Source organism: Pongo abelii, chromosome 21 (assembly GCF_028885655.2).
Source record: "Pongo abelii isolate AG06213 chromosome 21, NHGRI_mPonAbe1-v2.0_pri, whole genome shotgun sequence".
NCBI classification, from domain to species: domain Eukaryota; kingdom Metazoa; phylum Chordata; class Mammalia; order Primates; family Hominidae; genus Pongo; species Pongo abelii.
In genome coordinates, this window is record NC_072006.2 from 18,249,418 (window position 1) to 18,274,057 (window position 24,640).

General features: G+C 45.7%; 1 protein-coding gene across 2 annotated transcripts; it reads left to right on the forward strand.

Annotated features, from left to right (window-relative positions):
• The first annotated feature begins 3,949 nt into the window (after nt 1-3,949).
• Nucleotides 3,950-9,002, forward strand: CST8 (cystatin 8). 2 transcript variants are annotated; one of them, XM_002830021.2, is made up of 4 exons: nt 3,950-4,180; nt 4,522-4,895; nt 5,948-6,061; nt 8,827-9,002. In XM_002830021.2, exons 2-4 carry the CDS (start codon nt 4,665-4,667, stop codon nt 8,908-8,910), a joined length of 429 nt encoding a protein of 142 aa, XP_002830067.1. In that variant the 5' UTR covers nt 3,950-4,180; nt 4,522-4,664; the 3' UTR covers nt 8,911-9,002. The 2 variants fall into 2 exon arrangements, with proteins under 2 accessions (XP_002830067.1, XP_002830066.1); XM_002830020.4 differs by having other exon boundaries at nt 4,109-4,339.
• The last annotated feature ends 15,638 nt before the right edge of the window (nt 9,003-24,640 follow it).

Sequence of the window (24,640 nt, forward strand, 5' to 3'; positions counted from 1 at the left end):
GTTTGCTGGCCACATGTATGTCTTCTTTTGAAAAGTGTCTGTTCATGTCCTTTGCCCACTTTTTTAATGGGGTCATTTGTTTTTCTCTTGTAAATTTAAACAAAGTTCTTTATAGATTCTGGATATTAGACCTTTGTCAGATGCATAGTTTGCACATATTTTCTCCCATTCTGTAGGTTGTCTGTTTACTGTGTTGATAGTTTCTTTTTACTGTGCAGAAGCTTTTTAGTTTAATCAGTACAATTTGTCAATTTCTGGCTTGTTGAAATTGCTTTTGGCATCTTCATCATGAAATTTTTGCCAAAGCCTATGTCCAGATGGTATTTTCTAGGTTATCTTCCAGCGTTTTTATAGTTGTAAGTTTTACACTGAAGTCCTTAATCCACCTTGAATTCATTTGTGTAAATGGTGGAAGGAAGGAGTACAGCTTCAATTTTCTGCATATGGCTAGCCAGTTATCGTAGCACCATTTATTGAATAGGAAGTTCTTCCTCCATTGCTTGTTTTTGTCGGCTTTATCAAAGATCAGATGGTGGTAGGTGTATGGCTTTATTTCTGGGCTCTCTATTCTGCTGCATTGGTCTATGTGTCTGTTTTTGTACCAGTAACATGCTGTTTTAGTTACCATAGCCTTGTAATATGCTTTGAAGTCAGGTTGATTCTTCCAGGTTTATTCTTCCCATTTAGCACTGCCTTGACTATTTGAGCTGAATTTTGGTTTCACATAAGTTTTAAAATTGTTTTTCTAATTCTGTGAAGAATGGCATTGGTAATTTAATAGGAATAGCCCTGAATCTGTAAAGTGCTTTGGGCAGTATGGCCATTTTAACAATATTAATTCTTCCTATCCATGAGCATGGAATAGTTTTCCATATGGTTGTGTCATCTCTGATTTCTTTGAGCAGTGTTTTGTTAATTCCCATTGTAGAGATCTTTCACCTTTCTGGTTAGCTATATTCCTAGGTATTTTATTCTTTTTGTGGCAATTGTGAATGGGATTGCCTTTCTGATTTGGCTCTTGATTTGGCTATTGTTGGTGTATAGGAATGCCAGCGATTTTTGTAAGTTGATTTTGTGTCTTGAAACTTTGCTGAAGTCGTTTATCAGCTAAAGGAACTTTTGGGCCAAGGCTATGGGGTTTTCTGCCTTTTGCAATAGCATGTTTAAACCTTGAGGACATTACGCTAAGCGAAATAAGTCAGATTCAGAAAGACAAGTACTGCATGATCTCCCTCATATGTGGACTCTAATAAAAAGTCGAACTCATAGAAAGAGAGTAGAATGGTGATTACCAAGGGCTTGAGGGTGAGGAGAAAGGGAGATACTGGTCAACTGGTACAAACATTCAACGGTAAGAGGAATGAGTTCTGGAGACCTCATGTGCGGCATGGTGACTACAGTTAATAATAATGTATTGTATACTTGAAGTTCGCTAAGGGAGTAGATCACAGGTGTTCTCATCATTAAAAAAAGGTAACTATATGAGGGGATGAATATGCTAATTTGCTTGATTGTGATAATCATTTTGCTATCTATCTATCTAAGCATCACACGTGCACCCTCTGTATAACTTTTTATTTGTTAATTATGCCTCAATAAAGCTGGAAACAAAAAACCCTGCAACTACTTCCCCCAAAAGACCATAGAAATCTCAAAATAAAAGAAAAATAAAAAGATGGAAATATTTGAAGAAATTATGGAGATACATTTTCTAAAATTAAAGGAAAACAAAAGACCTCAAGTATAAAGGTTTGGTATCGATAAGCTGTGCTACGTAAGAAACAGCCTCAAAATTGATAGCATGCAGCAGTGAGGATTTACTCCTGCTTGAAAAGTGTGCAAAGTAACTGGAGCAGCTCTCTGAACATGTTCAGAGAAAGCCCAAATCAAAAATTTCTAAGTAATATCAACATGATGATGGTGTGTGTGTGTGCGTGTGTGTGTGCAAGTGAGTGTGCATGCTTGTGAAGGCCAAAGGAGTATAAAAGTGTTAAGGGTATACGATTTGGATCTTTTACCTAGTTAACAACCACCACCACATACTTCTCCAAAGTCTAAAACCTAGAAATACTGCTTTGATTCAGTGAATGTGTATGTATCAGTCAGCTGTTGGCCCAGAAGTGCTGCATAACAAACCACCCCTATCCTGTAGCTAACCACAGTGAGCCTTCATTTTCAGGCACATAGGTCTACAGGCTGACTGCCCCTTGGCTTGTCCAGGAGGCTTGGCTTTACTTCAGGGTGTCACAGCTGGCCTCACCAAGGGGAAGTCTGCTCTACATGCATCCTGGGGCACAGATCGGGTGCTCCTAGACTCAGTGAGTCTCTATGAAAACATGGTTAACCCTGACCAATAATACAAATAGTACAAATCAAATAAATGGAACATAATCATCTATTCCATGAAGAAAGGCTAGGTTGAAGGCAAAGATATGAAGAAGCAGGGATTGTCATAGGTCAATACTTCTCTAATCAAACTGGGATCTGAATATCAGCAGAATTTGGATCACATGGGGAGTTAGTTAGAAATGCAGAATCTAGGCCTTGCCTCAGACCCACAAACTCAGCACTTGCATTTTAATAAGAGTCCCAGGTGGTTCATGTGCACATTAGTATCAGGAAGTGCAGATCCACTACAATGATTCTCAAACTTGGCTGCAGATTGGAACCCCTGGGGAACTTTAAAAACAGCTGGCTTCCTGGACCCTGTTCCAGAGATTCTGATTTTATCAGTGAGGTATGCCCTGGTGTTTTAAATCTCCGTCAGTACTTTTAACATGCAGCTGGATTTGAAAATCATGAATACATAATTAGTAAGTGACAAAGATTTTGGCAATAAATAATAAATTTAAATTTGCATAAAGCTTTGCATCAATTTTCCATCTAGTCTTTTATTTTACAAAAATACTTGTGTAACATCATGAAGATATTGGAAAGGGATTGGTCACTGCAGTACTGTTTGTAACAGCTGAAAATGAGAAACAACTGAAGAATCTACTCATCGGGAGAAAGTTTAAATACAGCATAATGCATTTGCACTCTGCAATGCTTTGCCACCTGCCTGACAGATTCCTGCCCACATGTGTTTTCTGTACGTTGCCCTTGCTCATAGAACCCATTAATCTTTGCAGCCTGGGAAGAATGCTCACCTCTCTGCCTCACCAGGAACTTTCTGGACACTGATTTGGGATTTTCACAGAAAAGCAGAAGCTTTGAGAGCGTAACAGGTGCATGCCCCCCTCCTCCCACTAAGGGCCAGGCCTGGGCATCAAAGTGGGCCATGTGACCCTTATCCTGGCAGGACAGGGCAGGGGTTACTGTTGGCCCAAGCCAAGGGAGTTCAGAGGCCAGGCATTCAGGAAACCAGAGTCATTGGCACAGGTGGGCAGAAGATGCCAGAGGGGCCCTGTATTAGTCAGGGTTCTTTTAAAGGGACAGAACTAATAGGATATATATATGTGTGTATATATATAAGGTTAATACTTAATAAACTCCCCTTTATATATATATAAATAATATATATGTAAATAATATGTATATAAAAGGGAGTTTATTAAGTATTAACTTACATGATCACAAGGCCCCACAATAGGCTGTCTGCCAAACTGAGGAGCAAGGGGAGCCAGTCCGAGTCCCAAAACTGAAGAACTTGGAGTCTGATGTTCGAGGGCAGGAGGCATCTAGCATGGGAGACAGATGTAGACTAAGAGGCTAGGCCCATCTCTCCTTTTCACGTTTTTCTGCCTGCTTTATATTCGCTGGCAGCTGATTAGATTGTGCCCACCAGATTAAAGGTGGATCTGCTTTCCCCAGCCCACTGACTCAAATGTTAATCTCTTTTGGAAACACCCTCACAGACACACCCAGGATCAATACTTGGTGTCCTTCGATCAAATCAAGTTGACACTCAGTATTAACCATTGCAGGCCTCTGACTCTGAGGGCAGAGCAGGAGGCATTTGCCTGCTCTCTGTGACCCTGTGAGAGCTGTTTAGACCAAAGGCCCGAGGCTGGCAAATGGGAGATGTCCTCACTGGGACAGGACACAGGTGCTGAATTACATCACAAAGCATAACCTCCCTGCAGGGTGTGGACTCAGAAGGGCAAGAGAGACCAGGACCCTTGACTGGGCCACAGGCATGAACTAAGAGTGCCGAAGACCCAGGAGAACCACTGATCAGGTCAGCACCCAACTCCACAGGGAGTAGGAGGGAGCTGCAGGCACAGCAGGCTGAAAGTCCACCAAGGGCTGAGGCCACAAGGCCTCTGGGGCAGCCACAGTTTTCATGATCACATCATACAGGACTGAGAAGCAGATAACAAGAGTGACGTGCACAGGGGTAGGCATAGACACATTGGGGCCTAAGGGGAGAGGAACTCTCCCTAGACACACAGATTGCTCTCAGGATAAGGAGGGGAGGCTGGTAGAGAGACTCCTTAACTGGCATTCCTGGGTGAGTTTCCTTGGAGAAAGAGAGGACTAACCCCAAAGAGTGACCCTAATGGCCTGTCTTGAATCCAGCTGGGCTGACACTAAGAGGAGTCAGCGTGTGGCTCGAAGATTCTTGAACCCACAGCAGCAGCCGCGGCCACCCCATCCTGCCCACAGCTCCAGCCCTGAGAGGACGAGGAGGAGACTCGACTTTGCCTCTTGCCCAAGGGACCATGCCCAGGTGCCGGTGGCTCTCCCTGGTCCTCCTCACCATTCCCCTGGCCCTGGTGGCCAGGAAAGACCCAAACAAGAATGAGACGGGGGTGTTGAGGAAATTAAAACCCGTCAATGCCTCAAATGCCAACGTGAAGCAGTGTCTGTGGTTTGCCATGCAAGAATACAACAAAGAGAGCGAGGACAAGTATGTCTTCCTGGTGGTGAAGACACTGCAAGCCCAGCTGCAGGTAAAGGTGTCTCTCCTTTATAGGCAGACATTTGCATATGGCGGCACAGTTGAAGCCAGACTGAAAGACTGGGCATATGAGAAAAATGACAGTATGCAAAAATCCTAAATATGTGAATGCTTAAGAGCATAGACACTTCCACAGCATTAATAAGGCAGTGAACACAGAGCGCTTTCTACAAATGCTTGCGCTGTTGTTCTAAGTCCTTTGCATAGATTAACTCATTTAAACCCCAAACTGCAAATCAAATGTTCATGTATTTGCTAAGGTTGGGAGACAAATAGAGCGCTAGCCATGAGAAAAGATCTGTTAAAGAAAGGTGAGTCCGGGTGAACCTGGACCCAACTAGCAGACACTCCTTCATCTCCTCCTGTAATCCTTTGATGCCAGATTTAAATGGACATCACAAGTAGCCTTGATTGCATTCAGTCACTAATGAATTCAACAAATACTAATGTCCTGCTATAAACCTACTGCTGTTCTACTCACTAAAGACTCAGCACAGAACAAGACAGGCAAACTTATGCCTGCATGGGTCCTTATGGACTGTGTGCTGAGCTGGTGGGAGGGGTTTTGGGTGGGGAAACCCCAGAGGATCGGAGGTTTCACAGTAATCTGAGGGACTGGGGCCTAATGTGGCTGAGGGGGCTGTGCCCTGGTCGGGCCTGTGTGAACCTGAGCATCTCAGGCCCAGGAGAGCTGATGGTTCTGAAGAGCCCACCTTTCACCTCTCAGTCCTTACTGAGCATGCAGCATGCCCTGGGCTTGGGGACAGGAATGGAATGAGAAGGCCTTGTCTTCAAGGAGGTGACAAACTGGAGAGGAGTCTTTACTCAAGTGTCCGGCTCCAGGAGGCTATGGAGCTCTGACTGATCTTGGTGTACACAGGGCTCCAGGCAGTGGGCATCTTAGCCTTCCACTAAAGCTCTGTCTGGGGGTGAGGGAGGAAGGAAAGTGGAAAGGACGAGAGTGAGAGTAATTTTTTTTTTTTGCCAAAACTTTAAAAAAAATACAACTTTTTTGAATAAAATTGCATAATTGTTAACCAACAGGTCACAAATCTTCTGGAATACCTTATTGATGTAGAAATTGCCCGCAGCGATTGCAGAAAGCCTTTAAGCACTAATGAAATCTGCACCATTCAAGAAAACTCCAAGCTGAAAAAGGTAGGTGATGAACCACTGGTCTGTAACGGCCTAGGCAGCTCTGAGCCCAAGAGAGAAAGCTGAGGCACGCAGACCTTCCCTTTGAGGTCTGGGGGGCTCCCAGTGTTTAGCCCCAGATAGCCAACCCTGTGGCCTTTAGAGCAGAAGATCCAGGGCCACGGAACATGGTGGAACCCTCTGAGCTTCTTTCTCATCCTTCATCCTGCAGAAAGGATGTTGTCAAGACCACTCTTATCTCAAGGGCTCCATTGACTTCTGGCCTTTCGATGCAGGCAAACTGGACAAAACGTAATCACCAAAAACCTGTCCTCTTGGGTCCAGACAAGCCACCCGCTATTGCTGGGCCCACAGTCAATCATCCCCGTACAAACACGAAAGGAACTTTATTCATTCACTCATCCACTCATAGAAACTTACTGAGCACCAGGTGCTACGTGCTTTACACCAGGTCTATTCTGGGTGCTGGAGATTAAGCAATGACTAAGCCAGATGGTGGCCCCACCCTCCTGGGTTTACAGTTGATTTTTCCTGGGGTCAGTCCAGGTTTGCAGGAAGGTTGGGGCAAACCCAAAGACTCCCAACAAAAGGAGGACTTGGCCCAGGGGCTTTTTGGCTTCAAGCCTGTATTTTTTTTTTAATCTCAGAGCAGCTCATACGCCAGTACTTGGTCCCAGACTGATGAAGGCCTGAGCATTCTGCAGGTTTGCCCAACAGGTGCATCACTGCCCCAGCCTTTACATTGGTGGTTCTCCAATGTAAGCAGGCATCACAATCACTTGCAGGTATTGACAAACCCTGATGACTGGGTTCCACTGGCAGAGTTTCCAATTCAGTAGGTCAGGAAATGGGGTCTAAGAATTTGCATTCTTAATGAGTTCCCAAGTGGTGCTACTGCTGCTGCTGCTGCTGCTGCTGGCCTTAGGATCATTTTGAGAACCACTGCTTTATGCACTGCCATGGCACAGGAATTTGCAAATACGTTTATGAACTGCCCTGCCATTATATTTGATGAAAACTGCCTCTGTATGCTCAGATGAAACAAACCCTATCATTTCCAGCTCACAGTAGATGACCCATCAGGACAAACATTTCAGCAGTGAGCTTGTCCGAATGCTATCTGATCTTTTATGCTTATTTTATCTTTTACTGGTATTAGGAGTATGGTTGCTTTAAATTTATATTTTCTCCCAGGCTTTTAGGGATTGTAGGAAAGTTTTTGCTTTTGGCAGTTTGTAGAAAATATTAAAGTGCATTAAAGAAAATTGTTCTCAAGGAGCCCACTTGTGTCTAAGATTTCCATGATACGTCACAGTTTTTAAGACATACATGTTTAAGCAGACATTTGTCAATAATAAAAACTTTCTCTTTTTCCAAGCAGATGCTTTTGGTTTCCCAAATTTGATGTAATTTGCCTATAAAGTCATCTTGATCCAGTACTTTTTATTGCATATTTTCAATACTCAACAGGGACTAAACTTTCTTCTTTCTGACTTTGTCTGCCTCTTAACTCCTGGAAGTGCCCCAGTGATTTCAGTCTATTTGAGATGGCCTTTGCAGTTTGTCCAGGACCACTATCTCTCTGCCTACCCATCTATTACCCAACCATGTATCCATTCATTAATGTGTCACATACATACATACACATAGGATATTTTATTTGTCATTTCAATATTTTGAAAGAAAAGCAGAGTTTTTTGGAAGAAAAGATATGTTAGGCCCTAGAATTTTCTAAATTGCTCTTGACTTGTTATTAGAACAAAAGGGATTTTAAAAAGTTTATTTTAGATTCAAGGGTACACATGCAGGTTTGTTATAAGTAAATTCGTGTCACAGGGATTTGGCGTACAGATTATTTCATCACCCAGGTAGTAAGCACAGTACCCGATATGGTATTTTTTTCCGATCCTCTCTCTCCCCTGCCCTCCATTCTCCAGGAGGCCCCAGTGTCTGTTGCTCCCTCTTTGTGTCTATGTGTTCTCACTGTTTAGCTCCCACTTATAAGTGAGAACATGTGGTATTTGGTTTTCTGTTTCTGCATTAGTTTGCTTAGGATAATGGTCTGCAGCTCCATTCATATTACCGCAAAGGACATTAACTCATGTTTTATGGCTGTGTAGAATTCCATGGCATATATGTACCACATTGTTTTTTTATCTAGTCCACCACTGACAGGCATTTAGGCTGACTTGATGTCTTTGCTACTGTGACTAGTGTTGTAGTCAACATACATGTGCATGTGTCTTCATGGTATTCCTTTGGGTGGGATTCCTGGGTTGAATGGTAATTCTGTTTTTTAGTTCTTTGAGGAATCACCTCACTGCTTTTCACAATGGGTGCACTAATTTACACTCCCACCAGCAGTGTGTAAACATTCCCTTTTGTCCACAACATTGCCAACATTAAAATGGATTATTTAATCAATAAAATAACATACTTTAGTTAACAATTAGAATCATTTCATTTACATTGTATTAAAGAGAATTAAACATAATGTCAAGTTTATATCTGAACTTGCACCACAATGTTATGATTATTAACATTTCTTGTCTTCCCGTGGTTAAAATAGAACAGAGATCCCTCTGGGCAACTGCTGATGGCTATGAAGTCTGCAGCCTCTAGCTCTGCAGATTCCTGGGAGCTCGCTCTAGAGTGGTGACCCATCTCTCAGCATACTCCTAAACTGACACCTAGCAACAAGACAATTGCTTTTCTTTTTTTTTTTTTTTTGGCATTCTACTAATTTTTGTTGTTGTCATCTTTTTCAGAAATTAAGCTGTAGCTTTTTGGTAGGAGCACTTCCCTGGAATGGCGAATTCACTGTGATGGAGAAAAAGTGTGAAGATGCCTAATGGTGTTTTGGGGCATCCCTCCAACCTCTGTGACTACTTTATCCATGAAAATAAAACAATGGCAGGTGGGAGGCTGTTCCCAACGTGCTTTCTTCATGCATACCTCTCTGCTTGGTGTTTTGTTTTTTAGTTGCATGTATGTAGGGACAGAAGATGGGCATGTCCAGCTCCTCTTTCCTGGCACCAAACACAGCCATGCACCTTTGGTCAGCTTGATCGTCTACCCGTCACCAAGTACAAAGGTTAGGGTGAGGTCTGATTCCATTCCCTACAGCAAATCAGAGTATTGGGGTAAATTCAGCTAGATATCGGGCAAAATTCCCCCCCGATATTTCACGTAGGTTCTTTTCTATTTTCCCTAAGTGTCAGCCAGCCTGAGAAATAAAGGGACAGAGTATAAAGGGAGAAATTTTAAAGCTGGGTGTCTGGGGAGGCATCACATGTTGGCAGGTTCCATGATGCCCCCTGAGCCTTAAAACCAGCAAGTTTCTATTAGTGATTTTCAAAAGGGGAGGGAGTGTACAAATAAGGTGGGGGTCACAGAGACCACGTGCTTCACAAGGTAATAACATATCACAAGGCAAATGGAGGCAGGGCGAGATCACAGGACCACAGGACCAGGGTGAAATTAAAATTGCTAATGAAGTTTCGGGCATGCATTGTCATTGATAACATCTTATCAGGAGACAGGGTTTGAGAGCAGACAACCAGTCTGACCAAATTTTATTAGGTGGGACTTTCCTTGTCCTAATAAGCCTGGGAGTGCTACGGGAGACTGGGGCTTATTTCATCCCTACAGCTTTGACCATAAAATATGGCCGCCCCCCGAAGCGGCCATTTTAGAGGCCCACCCTCAGGGACGCATTCTCTTTCTCAGGGTTGTTCCTTGCTGAGGAAAAGAATTCAGCGATATTTCTCCCATTTCCTTTTGAAAGAAGAGAAATATGGCTCTGTTCTGCCCAGCTCACAAGCGGTCAGAGTTTAAGGTTATCTCTCTTGTTCCCTGAACATTGCTGTTATCCTGTTCTTTTTTCAAGGTGCCCAGATTTCATATTGTTCAAACACACATGCTCTACAAACAATTTGTGCAGTTAACGCAATCATCACAGGGTCCTGAGGCGGCATACATCCTCCTCAGCTTACGAAAATGACAGGATTAAGAGATTAAAGTGAAGACAGGCATAGGAAATCACAAGGGTATTGATTGGGGAAGTGATAAGTGTCCATGAAATCGTCACAATTTATGTTCAGAGATTGCAGTAAAGACAGGCATAAGAAATTATAACAGTATTAATTTGGGGAACTAATAAAAGTCCATGAAATCTTCACAATTTATGTTCTTCTGCCATGGCTTCAGCCAGTCCCTCCGTTCAGGGTTCCTGACTTCCTGCAACACAGAGAAGGAATCCCTTTTGCTTGGGTAACAATCCCTTACAGAGGTCTGCACCCACTGGGGGCTAACTCAGCAGGTTCCATCTGGATGCTTCCTTTGGCCTGAGGCTCTTCCTGTCTAAGAGTCCCGAATGGACAGGTCATTTGGGCTGGGGACCCCTGTGACAGAACTAGTAGCCCTCCCCTGTGGGATCTCTATAAATTGGGGGATTTGTGTTTCTTCCTGTATTAGTCTGTTCTCACACTGCTGATAGACATACCTGATACTGGGTAATTTATAAAGATTAGAGGTTTAATTGACTCACAGTTTCACATGGTTGAGGAGGCCTCATAATCATGGCAGAAGGTGATGAGGAGCAAAGTCATGTCTTACATGATGGCAGGCAGAGAGCTTGTGCAGGAGAACTCCCATTTATAAAACCATCAGATCTTGTGAGACTTATTCACTACCACAAAAACAGTATGAGGGAAACCACCCCATGATTCAGTTATCTCCAGCTATCCCTACCTTTGACACATGGGGATTATTACAATTCAAAGTGAGATTTCAAACCATATCACTGTGTATGTAAACAATGGTCACAAAGACAGAGGGGTGGTGGCAATAAGTCTTGAAGGATAAGCTGTGTTGCATTGTTTGCACATGTCTGTTCATGGGTGTACGTGTGTGCATGTATGTGTGTGTGTGTGTTTGTGTGTGCATGTATGTGTGTGTGTAGAGAGAGAGAGGGAGAAGGGAGAGAGGGAAAGGGGACTTGGAGAAGGAAGTAGCCAAACAGAGACAAGAGCAGGAGATAAAATTCTCTTGAAGAAAGTAACTGTTAAACAGATGTGTCTAATAGAGAATTATTTAATGGGTGGAGTTTCTGCAAAATGAAAAGCTCTGGAGGTTGTCTAATGTGAATAGACAACACTACTGAACTTTACACTCAAAAATAGTTCAGATGGTACATTTTGTATGTATTTTACCATAATTAAAAATTTTAAAAACAGATGTATCTATTTTAAACATAGTGTTGGGTATGACTCAAGAGGCTAATTGTATCTCCAATGTCTATTAGGAGAAGCCAGGTTTTATCTCCCATGGCTTGCTTGGCAGGTGGTAGGGATTTCAGTATTTCTGCCCCCGACAAGATGAGGCCATGAAACTCCAAGGCCTCAAACTACTTTTTCCTCTGGTTCCTCTGACTTAGCCAATGTGTGTTTCAGGAGTTGGAGACTGTCGCCCTGTCTTCAGGCAGCAGAGACAAGTGGAAGTTGCCTTGGAAAGCCTCTGTTGTTCCTAGCTGTTTCCTCTCCCTCTTCAGCCCCTGCCTATGGTCTCTGTCTGTGTGCCACTCCCATTATGCCCACGCTGCTTCCTCTGCTGAGGCCCCACTCTGCTTCCTTGTTTCCCTTCTCAAATCCCCAACTAACAAAGGAACCAGGATTGGAATGTGATGTATCTTTTATGACTTGAGATTAATACATGTATCCTGATTGAAAGTGCCTCTTTCCTATGTGCTAGGAAGACTCCATAAGAAATTGCCCTCCCTTCCCTCTACCCCAGACACAGGAAGTCATGAGCCATGAGGAACAGCAGGCTGGAGAAGACCGCAGACCTGCCTTCCAGGGGCTCTCAGTGGCTGCATGGACTTACAGCTCCATGTGTCTTTTCTGGTTTTCTGGGATATGAGTGTCTTAAGAAAGACAGCATTTTTGGAACATCTTGAATTGTCTTTCCTGATAGATAGGTGAGAGGCAGCCTCAAGGACTCAGATGTCGGGAGAAGACAAGGATCAGCAGTGTGTGACCAGCTTGGATGCGGTGCAGTGGGGAAGATGCCCACCTGTGCTGTGTACAGATCTGCTTCTTGTACGGGCCTAGAGGCACGTCATGTATATGTGTTTCTATGCACAGGTCTATTTCTAAGTGCATTTCTATTTATATTAAAATTTTATTTAATTTAATGTTATCTCTTTTCAACTTGCCTGCCTTAATCTCTTCCTTTCATTTTCCCTCTAAACATGGCCAAACTGAAATAAAATGCAAAACAAGCTTCATTTTTCCTATCCAGCATTTAATGTCTTTTTGCTAAGATATTACAGGAGAACACACAACACATGTGCATGCACATGGACTCACTGTACACCACCTTTCCCTGCCTTTTCCAGAAATGAGCCCACTGTCACAGGGCCTGCTGGGTTCTCTTAAAGGTCATGGGGAGCTCTGAATGCCCAGCGCTGTCTGAGCCTGAAATGCAGGAGCACTAGGAACACAGGAGACCATGGAGCTGGAGGGGACAGGGCAGAGCCAGGCAATTCGTGTGATCTTGGATGCTGCCCAGGCTCAGGATTCACAGGGGGGTCCTTGCCCTCTACCTTGCTGTTCTCCTTGTAGGGATGCATGGCCTGTCCACCTGGCAGCCAGTCATGGCCATGCTGTGCATAAGAACAAGCAGCAATTCAGCTGAGGACAGTCTTGGGCAGGGCCGTGGGGACCTTGCAGGTTGGTGGGGAGTGAGGTCTGCTCTGTTTGTGTTGCGATAGAAGTCTGTTTGTGTTACCTGAGGTGGCTAATTTATAAAGAAAAAGGTTATTTGGCTCACAGTTCTGTAGGCTGTAGAAGCAGCATAGTGTTTTTTGTGCTGGAGAGAGAGAGAGCACATGAGAAAGAGAGAGAAAGGGGAAGTGTGGGAGGGAGAGAGAGAGAAAGAAACAGAGAGGAGAGACAGGAGAAGGGAGAATAGAGACACAGAGAGGAGAGGCGGGGAGGGAGGTGCCAGGCACATTTTAACACTCAATCTTGCAGTGAGAAACTCTCTCATTACCTCGAGGAAGGCACCAAGCCATTCATGAGGGATCTACCCAAGCACCTCCCACCAGGCCCCACCACCAACGCTAGCGATCAAATTTCAACATGAGATTTGGAGGGGACAAACATCCAAACTATATCAAGATGCAAGGTGTTGACCCTGCTGGGAGCAGGGATGGGCCGCCTTTGGCCACAGGGACAGCAGCAGCATAGAGCTCAGAGCCACAGACTTGGGAAGGAGCCCGGTGCACTCTGGTCTCAGAGGACGTGAGTGCTGTTCCAGCCTAGCCGGTTTCTACCTGTAGGGCCTTCACCACCTAACTTAATCCTATCTGCTCACACACGACCTGGGAGAGTGTCAGGACTGCCTGCCCCCCAGGGGCCTGGTGGAATGGGAGGCAAGCGGGGTGGACCTGGGAGTAATGTCCCATGTGCGTCCTAGGAGGGGCCCTCCTTCTCCTATGTGGTTGGTACACTTAGACCATTAGATGCATTTGTAAAATCTGCAAAAATGTCAGGGACAGACAGTCATCAAGACCTGGGGAGGGACGGTGCCCCTGAGAGTGTGGGGTGCAAATGGCAGCCAATCAGTGCCCTCCACTGATTCTTTCTGGACCTCTGTGTGGTGGGGTGGCTGGGTGGGGGGGTGCAGGTGCGGGGTGAACAGGGGGTGGGCTCTGGGGGACCCACTTGTGCCTCAGCAAAGGGGACTGTTTTACTCCCACCCCCAGGCCATGTTCCTTCCTTCTTGCTCTCCTCTGTGACTCTGTCCAGAAAAAAAATTGCTTGAAATTTGGAAAAAGGCAGAGGGAGATCAGCAGAGCTTCCACCACCATTTTGGAACGTTGCTTAACAGGCCTACTGCGGGTGATGGAGTTATCTAGGGAATGTGCCTCTGTTTGACTCAGTCTTTGTTATTGATTTAAGGCCAGACTCTAAATTTACCATTAACTTGTGGAGCTTTTTGTCCAAGGGAGATGCCAGAGATTTCTGTGCAGCAGGAAAGATCTCCCCAGATGCTGTGGTTTTTCTGCTCTTTAGGAACTGAACCAGTTATGTAACTGACCTGGGATTTCACCTCATGCCCAATAACCACGATTCCTCCAGTTCTCCTTCAGCCAGCATCTCCCGTTGCTGGTTCTCTCTTTACAGAGTTGAGGGAATCAGATGCTCCTTCTGTATTTATAAGTGGTCTAGGTTTGTAACTTTCTGAAAATTACCCTATTGCAGTCTCCATGTGAATCCCCCAAAGTTCCCCACACTCCAGGGCATCAGGTTTGTCTGATGGATTCAGGACCTGCTGCCCTCCCTCCGTCCCTCTGCCCGTCCCTTGTAGGGTCCCCGCAGGGAGAGTGAGGCAGGCCTCCTCAGAGGCCTACTGCTCGCTATGGAAGGGACAGGGGTCAAGGGTGCAAGTGATACACAGAAAAATACCCAATGGCCAAGAGATGGCTTTGATGGACATGCACGTTGGCCCCTCGTGTAGGGGCTTGTCAACTGCAGGGCCACCTGGGAGTCAGCTGGGGTCCAGAGAAAGCGACGCTGAGAATGTCCTATTTGGATCCCATTCAGGGAAGAGAGCGAGTGCTCAGACGCTGATGATGGCCACCCATTGCCAGATAGGAACATTTTGGTCATGAACTTATGATGCCTGAAGACAATAAAATGAGCATCATGTCCCTGGAGCAATCATTGTTCCTTTTGTCTGGTTCCAAACTCCTTCAGATTCCTTGTTTTTAATAACACATCTGCATCCTCAAATACAGAGACATTCTGAGTGGGCCATTGGGGGCACCCTCTGTGTGGACACTCCGGCTTTCTGCTTTGCTAACCATATTCCTGGAGGCTTTGTCACCTACACCATGCTTTAGCTTGACCACCCAGGTGAAGCTGATAAAACTCCAAATCTGACTGAGCCCTGTTCCAGAAGCAAGGTGACAGAACCTCAGGGCATGGAGGTAAAAAGCTACACCTGCTTGTGGAATTTTGCCTTGACTTCCGTTGTGGATGAAACCAACTCCACTGGTATAGCCACAGAAGCCACCAGAAAGCCAGCACTTGCTGAAGTGTCCAGGAAACCAGTCCAGGGTGGAGAGCCCATGAGACCAAATAGTTTGGAAATCATCTCTGCAAATATCATTGCTGTTTTAAAACAAATTTAAAGAAAGGGGAAAGCAGGGTGGGGATTTGTGCTAGTGTGAGACAAATAGCAAACATGAGAAGCCTGTGTGCTCTTGCCTGCTTGCAGTGGAGTCAGTCTCAAAAAGCCCCTGACTCTGTGACAACAGGCAGCTCTCCTGAAAGATGCTTTGAAGACAAAGCAAGATAGCGTGCCCACAGCCCCCCACATCTCAGGCCTGAGCCACTGTGTTCCTTAAAAGATAAACCATCCTAGTCCCTGCTTCCTGCTGCACATAAGATGATGTCTGTTGGGGTCAGTGATGATGCTTCTGTCATGTATAACCAGGTGGATTCTTACACCCAAACCTTCACGTGATTCTGCTTTACTGTAACTTCTGAGCAAGTGTGATGTGATTTTGCATGTACTGAACCTCCACACTTCATATATAAACTGTCGGCTGAAGCCCTATTTCAGAGTTGTCTGATGGAACTTCTCTAGAGGGCTGCTCCTGGGCTGTAGACCTCCATTTACGGTCTTCAGTAAGAGTCTGGAATAAAATGAACTTTAATTCTTGAAAAACTTGATATTTTTCTTTAGTCGACCCTAGAAAACGGTTAGGTATCACTACTGTGCTTTTTGTCATGATGGAGAATTTACCAACCTAGGAGTTGGCTCCTACTAAAAAAAGAACAAATTGCTTTCTAAAAAAGAAAAATGATTAATTACCTTTTTTTTTTTTTTAAGGAAGCAATCATGGAAGAAGAAAAACCAGTTTCCCACGGCAGGTGTCTAACAGGCTATGTTGAGCAGATAGTGATTGATACATTGAAAAAAATACCAGGGCAAACATATAGTTAATAAACTTTAGCAGTAAGTGATAGTAGAATGGAAACATCAGGTAGCATGCTCAAACGCACGAGAGGGAAATCCAAAGGAATGAAAATTTACCCAAGCTAAAACCAGGAAATAAAACACAGTAATAGAAACAACAAACGTGGATGGATTTTATAAACTAATAGGCTAGAGAGTCTAGGAATTTATTAGAGTATAAAACTCACAGGATGCTCTTAAAAGCCATGTTGACCACAGACTAATCCTGACATGTTGAAAATTTGCTCAGGGTGAAGATATACTGAACAGCTGCTAATTAAAGAAAGTAAGGGAGAAAATATTAATATCAGGCATCACGGAATTTAGGCAAAGAGCATTAGGTTGGGTACAGAATTATGTTTCAACAAAACATACTCTGACACCAAGAAAATGCAAATAAAATGGCCCTAAATGACACACAAGCCAATGTCAGATTATAAAAATGAGAAAATCACAACTAGAGCTAAAGACTGAGAAATCTTTCAGAAGTACAAAAACATAAAGGCTATAAATGAGGTGGATAAAGTAATGAAACCATTATTTTCCTAGGTACATACAAATGAAGATGTGGCTCCCACCCACCGAACTGGAGGAAATCAAAAAGGGCGGAAGTACAGGAGAGACAGAGATGTCTGAGGACTGCGCCCCGTCACTCCCAGGTGAGAGGCGGCGGGCAAGAGCCCTGAGGCCACAGAGACGTGCTGTCCTCGAAGGGAGGGGGTGCCCACCTGTGCCAGTCATGGCGGGCGGGTCAAGGAGGATGCGCGCTCAGAGCTGACCACGGATTCAACCTTCCCACATCATTGCTCACCTTGGTGAGAGCGTGGAACAGACTGGGGTAGGTTCCAGAGAGTGCAGGAAGAGGGGAATTGGAGACTATGAAGACAGACACTTCTTTTGAAAGATTTTGCTGTAAAGGTGAGGAAAAAAAGAAACTTTTAATCTGAGTAATGTGAGTCCCCTTTAATTATCAAGCCCAGAGGGGCATTGAAATGTGACAGCAGACACAGCAGCCATGTCTCCCTCCCGCCTTGAACTAAATAATGACCTCCTGAAGCCGCTGGCTATGTGAACTCTAGACTAATGGATGCCAAGTAGCTACCGGGTGCCATGTGCGGGACACCATCATCCATACCCTATATAGTTCAACAGTGTAGAGCCAATCACCACCCAAAATTCTTTCTGTGAACCAATGAGAACTCCTGGCAAACACCTTTGTATCTGCCCACTCCTTGTCCCCTTTTGCCTTTAAATGCCTGCTTGTAGCAAAAGCTGAACAGGAGCACTCCTCCCCAAGGCAATGTGGAAGTGTGTCCTGGGCTGCTGTCCTTCACCTTGTTCCAAATAAACTCTGTATATTAATTTTGCCTTAGTCTCTTTCTTTAGGTCTCCAAAGAGGACCAGAGACATTCTGGAGAATTTGGAAAGTAAGAGGCTAAAGTAACTTTATTTATAGTTATAAATGTTTAACTTGAAAATGTAAAAATGAAATTCTTTACTATCTAATGCATATAAAGAAAATATATGATAAAAATAACATTTATAATACAACAAACACATAGGACACACCCAATGACAAGCTTTAGAATAACTTCAAGGAGGGAAAAGTGAACTTTTATTGATGGAACAAAAGATCTGGCAAAATGAAGAGACAGATCATATTCCTGACAGGAAGATTTAACATTAAATATATCACAAGTACTAGTTTCCCCAAAGCTGGGGAGGCCAGAAGGTTGGGGTGCTCACCACGGCTGCTCATGGGAGGGCGAATGGAACCTGCAATCAGGAGGTTTTCAGGAGCTGGAGGACTTTCCCATGCTTAGACCACACATGGCTACTTTGAGAATTGCCCTGTGACAACCTTTTCTTGATTGGGGTTCCTTGAATTTTGAATTTGAGGCTCTTTTGCAGTTGTTGCGGGCAATCTCCATGTCTAAGATGACCATAACTCACCCCCAGAGAAATAGCTCTGGTAGATCCCACAGGCAAGAAGCATTCTCTTTTTTTTTTTTTTTTTTTTTGAGACTGAGTTTTGCTCTGTTGTCCAGGCTGGAGTGTAGTGGTGCAATCTCGGCTCACTGCAACCTCCGCCTCCCAGGTTCAAGCGATTCTCCTGCCTCAGCCTCCCGAGTAGCTGGGACTACAGGTGCCTGCCACCATGCCCAGCATATTTTTTTGTATTTTTAGTAAAGACGGGGTTTCACCGTGTTAGCAAGGATGGTCTGGATCTCCTGACCTCATGATCTGCCCACCTCAGCCTCCCAAAGTGCTGGGGTTACAGGCGTGAGCCACTGTGCCCAGCCACAAGAAGTATTCTTGACTGAGGCTTCTAAATGGACAAAGATAGATGGAACAACTGCTAATTTTAAAAAGTAGGAGAGGAAAAAAAAACACACACCAGCCAAGGGCTGCTTTTTCCTTGAAAACCCAACCCACTTTTGAAGAATGAGAAAGAGTGGGGTTGAACATGGGGCCACACATGGTCTGATTTGCCCCGATTCTGGCTCATTCCCTGAGGAACGCCCTTACTGAGGTGGATCCAGTGGAAAATTAGATGTCCTCCATTAGACTTGCTGCACAGATGTGGGCCATGGATCAGCAGCATCGGTGGCACTGGGAGCTTGCTAGCAATGCTGAATCTCATGCCCCATCCTGGACACACTGACTCAAAGTCTGCATTTTAATGAGATCCCAGGTGGTTTGTGTGCACATTAAAGCTTGAGAAGAACTGCCCTCAAGTCTTAAAAATTTCTGAATGTCAATGGTAAGCCACCTAATTCTGTACATTAACATGCAGGACAATCGACATGTTAAGAATATTTAATATATTAAAGTATTTAAATCGTCTAGTTTTTTTTTTTTTTTCTTTTACAAAGATCCTGTATACCATTTTGCTCCTAAATAGCTTCCAAATGGTTTTTAGTTGTTGCTGTAAGTAAGTAGAAATTTTCCCCGGTTGCTGGTAGTTTGTACTGGAGAATGTTGTGAATCTGATTACATTATAACATTTTGCCACTTTTCTTACTTCCTGGAATAATTTAAGTGAAATACTCATTGACTCCTTTGATGGTAAATCAAGGAGCTTAGGGCTTACTGGGAAACAAGATGGACACACCAGGAAACACAGCATGCCTATGTGAGGACACCAACACAGACATGGTGAGGGTGGGTGCTGTGGGGGTCCTAGACTCCTCCTTCAGGTGCAGGCTTGCCTGTAGGTGTGTGGACAGTGACCGAGGTCCACAGCTTTGCTTTCCTTTGGGACCTACCAGTTTTATAGAAAAGCATGGTTTGAAGAAGCCCCATTCCCCATTCCTGAAGCTTATGAGGATTCCATGGTTCTAGGATTTTAGAACTTTCTATACCCCATGTTCTGACTTTCAAGACACCTCCTCCTTCTTTTGTCTATGCTATATTCTTCAGAAATCCCTGATATTCTGCACTAAAAGGGCGTCATGGTATCACACAGATTTTTTTTTTCTGTAAGACAACACATAATAATGTAGCAAAAAATTAAAAAATAAAAGATAATTTACATTTCCTACGTGCTAAAGTTCTGACTATGTATCATATATAGCCAGGGAAATGGTCCCTTCATAACTCCTGAGTCTTACCTCTGGTTTTTCTTTCCTTTCTCTTTCAGTGCCATCAATGCAGGGTCCCAAGGGTTCTCAGCCACATCAGCTCCAAGAAGAACTTGCTTCATTGAGGATTTAGGGGAGCTGTCTCATTGACAATGAGAAGTTCTCCTCCCCACAGCCCCGATGTGACCTGTTAAGGTTTGGGGTGCCCTGGCTCTTGGAGCTTTCATCTATGGTCTAAACCTTGAGCACCATAAACATTAGGTTGGCAGTATTTGGAGCTTGCATAAGTGCATGCACATGCCTTGTTCACACATGTCCCAGTATTTTTACTTACCCTGTTGAGGGAGTTTATTCTTTCCTTTGAATACATTTCACTCCCACCTGTAGGAAACTCCCAATTGGTCTTTCTACTTTGGTATCTTTAGGTGAATTAAAAATTTCATTTTTAATAGATATTTCATATTTGTGCTACATCCTTCTGAACTCCAGAATCATACATATGCATATGTGTATATGTGTGTAGATATCTATTTAGAGTATATATGTTTTATACATATCTATAATAAACTCGATATTCATTTCCAGTCTGGTGTTAGGCTGCATGGTTCTCACTGACAGGCAGCTCTGGGTCCTGGGAGTCTGCCATTGTTGAACTCCATTACAGGCTCCCTAGCCCTTCCACTGATGGCTGCATTTGGCTAATTTTGGGGAATGGGAGCAGCAGGAAACATGAGGGCAGCTGGAGCAAGTTTTGGGGTATTTCTTCCTGGCTGTTGGAACCCAGTTAACAGCAGCTGCATTCTTCCGCCAGGGGCCAGCGCTCCGGCTGGGCAGTCCCTCCCCACCACCTACGGCAAACCCCAGTGCGTGTGGCAGGCAGAGCAATGCTTCCAGAGATGTGTACATCCTGAGCCCTGAAATCTGTGGATATATTATGCAACCTGGCAAGGGGAAGTTCAGGTTGCAGAGGCAGTTAAGGGTGTTAATAGGCTGACCTTAAAATAGGAAGATTATCTGGATTATCCAGATAGGCCCAAATTCCTTAAAAGACGGTAGAATGGTAGGGGAGTCAGAGCTGAAGTGATTCAATACGAGAACTCCACTCACTGCAGGCTTGAAAGATGGAAGGCAGTGAGGCAAGGACTGTGGGCAGCCTCTAGGAGCCAGGAAAGGCAAGGAAATGGTTTCTTTCCTAGAGCTTCTGGAAGAATGCAGCACCCTCCCTGGCCCCACACTGTCCAAAGCCCAGTGAGCCCATCCTGATTCTGACTTTCAGAGCTGTAGGATCACAAACTCGTGCTGTCAGCTGCCAAGGCAGTGGTATTTGTTCAGCAGCCGTGGGAAACTAACACACTGGGCTTGGCCACCACTGCATCCTTCACCCGTGGGGTCTAGGGATGGTACACGTGCCCCTTTCACTGACTGTGGGTCTTTTACCCTCCCTTGTTGGTTTTCCTTTGCAAATATCCCTCTGTTCCCTCTCCTCAGATACCCTGTGGAATTTGTCTCCAATTTCCTGGCAGGACTGGGGATGAGATGGGCGACTAAGGGGGGAAGGGTAAAAACGACTTTATCCCCCTCCAGCACCCTCTAGCTCAGTCAGTGCCCACTGTATAATTATTGTCACAAAACCACAGCCAGATAATTCTCTTTTTTTTCTCATAATCAAAGGGCCATAAAATAGATTTAAAGCATAACTCACACTATCTCTGTCATTACTTGGTGCATTTTTCTCACCCTCAAAATTAGCTGTTTTTTTCTTTATAGACCAAAGAGAAGTAACAAAAATAAACTTGTGCTGAGTTCACAAGCTTCAGCTGGATGTGCTGGGGCTGGATCAACTCAGTGCCATCGACCTCCCACAGGGTGAATGGGAGCCACTCTTCAGGCCCACCTAAGCATCTGCTCTTTCCCATGGAGGGACTGGTGTCGGGCCTCCAGAAGGGGAGAGGCGACTTCAGTGTCTGGACAGCTTCCTGTGTGGACCTGGCAGCACTGCTGGTGGCGGCGATGGCTGACAGTGTCTTTGTGCTCCCACCCTGCCCAGATCTGTTAGATGCTCTCCACACAAGGCCTTCTGCCCTTCTCTGCTCCTACACCCTGATCCCAATCACACAGGAAGCATCCCCATCCTGGGGTCAGTACCCCGTTTTCAGAAACTCCTCTCTCTCTCTCTCTCTCTCACACACACACACACACACACACACACACACACACACACCATTGTCCCTCCTGAGCCAGGGCTGCTTCCCAGTGACTGGCAGCCTCCCATCTCCCTGGCTGCATCCTGGCAGGCTCAGCCCAAGCTGTGGGAAGACCAGTGCCTAAGGAAGCCATGTGGAACAGAGGACAGAGGGAATGATCAGGGCAACGGGGCATGATCAAAGGAGCCATGTGGTCTGAGTAACTGCCCACAGCTGTGGGGCCAGGCTTGGGTAGTGGGAGGCAAAGAGGCTGAAGAGTGCGGGGAAACACTCTCCCCTCAGTATTCTGTCCATCTTTTCAGGCAGGCAGTGTCTGGCTACCTTGTGGTCAATCCTAGCTGATAGCTTTCTTTCTTAGCCATGTTTTAGCACAAGGAAACGAGTTTCAACCTCTTGGCTGGGCCATGGGAGCAGACTGTCCAGTGGAAAGTGAGGTCAGAGCAGAGGCTGGCTCTGCAGTAACCTCACAGAACCTTCATCTGAGTTCCAGGTTGCTGACCCGGAAAAGGGCAGAGGTGCAGCCACAGGCCAGCTCAGAAGGCAGCTCCAGTTTCAGCTCTGCCATGTTCTGGCTTTAAGGCTTCGCCATGCAGCTCATCCCTCAGTGGCTCACTTGCAGCTTGGGAGGAAAGCCTGCCTCCCACCTCAGACAGGGCTGCTGGCCTCCCGGTGCCTCCCACCTCAGACAGGGCTGCTGGCCTCCCGGGAGTGGGCAGCGTGGGCAGGCAGAGCAGCTTCAGTGGCCTTGGTATGGGAGGGCGGTGGCCTTTCTCCGTCTAGGCCGTGGATGTATTTGGACACTTTTGTGAGTCACTGATGGGGTCAAACCAGGGGCCTGGGACAGATGGAAGAGCAGCAAGGTATCCATCCTTGCCTCCGCTGCCTCCTCCCACGGGCTGGCTGCAGACTTCCTTCCACCAGAGTTGAGAAATGTTACTTCTCAGGTCCGTTTTGTTCCTGAGCAGACACAGAGTTTGATTGTTGCAACTTCAAAGTAGGCCAGGGACAAAGAGAAAGACTGCAACTCTCTTTTCCAAAGAACAGAGAGTTCTCAGATTGCGGTATAGGGAGGGCTTGAGTTCGGGAGCCCCTAGGTTTTGCCTAAACACAGGGAGCATCTGTGGCTCCCAGGCTTCCATGGATGTGAAGACGTATGTGAGTCCGGGGGCCTTTCTGAGGAAGACAACCACGGGAGGGTGAAGATGCTTCTCCCTTTCCTCCCCAGGGCCCTCATCCCCTGTCCCAGTGATCTCGCCACCAGAGACACTGTAGTGATGGGCCTCCGGGACTTTCACACAGCAGGCTCTCCCCAGCGGGTGCACATGTGCAGGCGACTGGCATGCTCTGCTTCCAGAACCCTGCCTGCCCTTCCTCCAGGAGCCTCAGGGCTCACACCTGGGCCCTTGCAGGAATAGGTGCACATGGGAAGTGTGTCCTGTGCCTGCTGAAGCTCACTCAGCCTCACCTTGCAAGTAGGAAAAGCATAGGACATGGAGACTGCTCGCTGCGAAGGAGGAACATGACCCTACGGTGGGACCAGCTTTAATTGCTAAATGTTACAGCAAACTTCAACTATAAGACAAAACCCAGTGCCAGGCTGCAGTCAGAGAATTGCTCAAAGTCCCCCCATGCTTCTCTCTGACAAAGGGAGATGTGATGAAGACAGAAGTTTCTACAGGGTCTTTCCTAATTCAGCAATCCCTGAAGCAAGACTTGAGGGCCCTGCTGTAAGGAGAATCACTGAATCAGATCATTCTATCTGTTCTGTAGAGATAGCTGAGTGCCAGAGAGGTTAGACAACTTTCCCAAATGCAAGCTGCAGCCCAGGAGTGCTGACCATAGGCCAGTGCCCATGCTTACAGTGAGCCTGGCTGCACCGGGTGTTGTCACCAACTTAACGTCTGGCTTGGGAAACGGCCAGTAAATGATGGGTCTACGAAAGAAGGGGTGGTGGAACTGTTTTATCTCCCAGGCTCATTTGCTTTGAAAGGGAACTAATCCAAATGTGACAGAGCTCTCCAGGTATGGACTTGGCAGCCTCTTGGGAGACCTGCCTCTCAGGAGACCCCTAATCCTACAGATGGAGAAGGGCTTTAGGTGGTTTCTGGAGAAATGTCGGGGAGGTCAGAGGGGAGGGACTGAGGCCTGGAGACAGACAGAGAAATCAATCAATCAATCAATCAATCACTAAACGACTTATTTCAGTAGCTTCATCTGGGCCCTCCAGCCCAAGGTGGCTCCAAAAGTTCTGCAGAGAAGGGGCTCTCCCACAGCAATCCCAGAAGCTGGAGGTCTTGTCTTGATCTACTTTTCCACAGCGTGTATAAAAGTGAGAGAGATACAACTGTTCACATGCAGAAGTAGAGGCTCCTCTGATGTATGCAACCTGGGGAGGGAGGGAGCCCAGGCCCTCGCTCATACCATGAGCCCACCACGCTTCTGACATGCACCAGTTTCAGTGGGATTTGCTTCCCTATGTTCAACTTGTGATGCAGGTTGTGAAGCTTCCCTCACACCCACCACCCACTATGTGTTTTGTTCCTTCTCCCAAGCCCTGCCTACTAGGTCAAAATTGATGTGTGCTGGTAAAGCTGGTGATGATGGTGGCTGTCATTCTGTAAACAGTCCTGCTGTTCCTGGTTCCAACAGAAGGCTGCTCTCTCCAGCCCAAGGCCCAAGGCAAGACTGCCTTCTTCCATCCTCAGAGCCAGCAATGCAGCATCCTAGCATCTCAGCCTCCCTCTCTTCTCTTCCTTCTGTCCCAT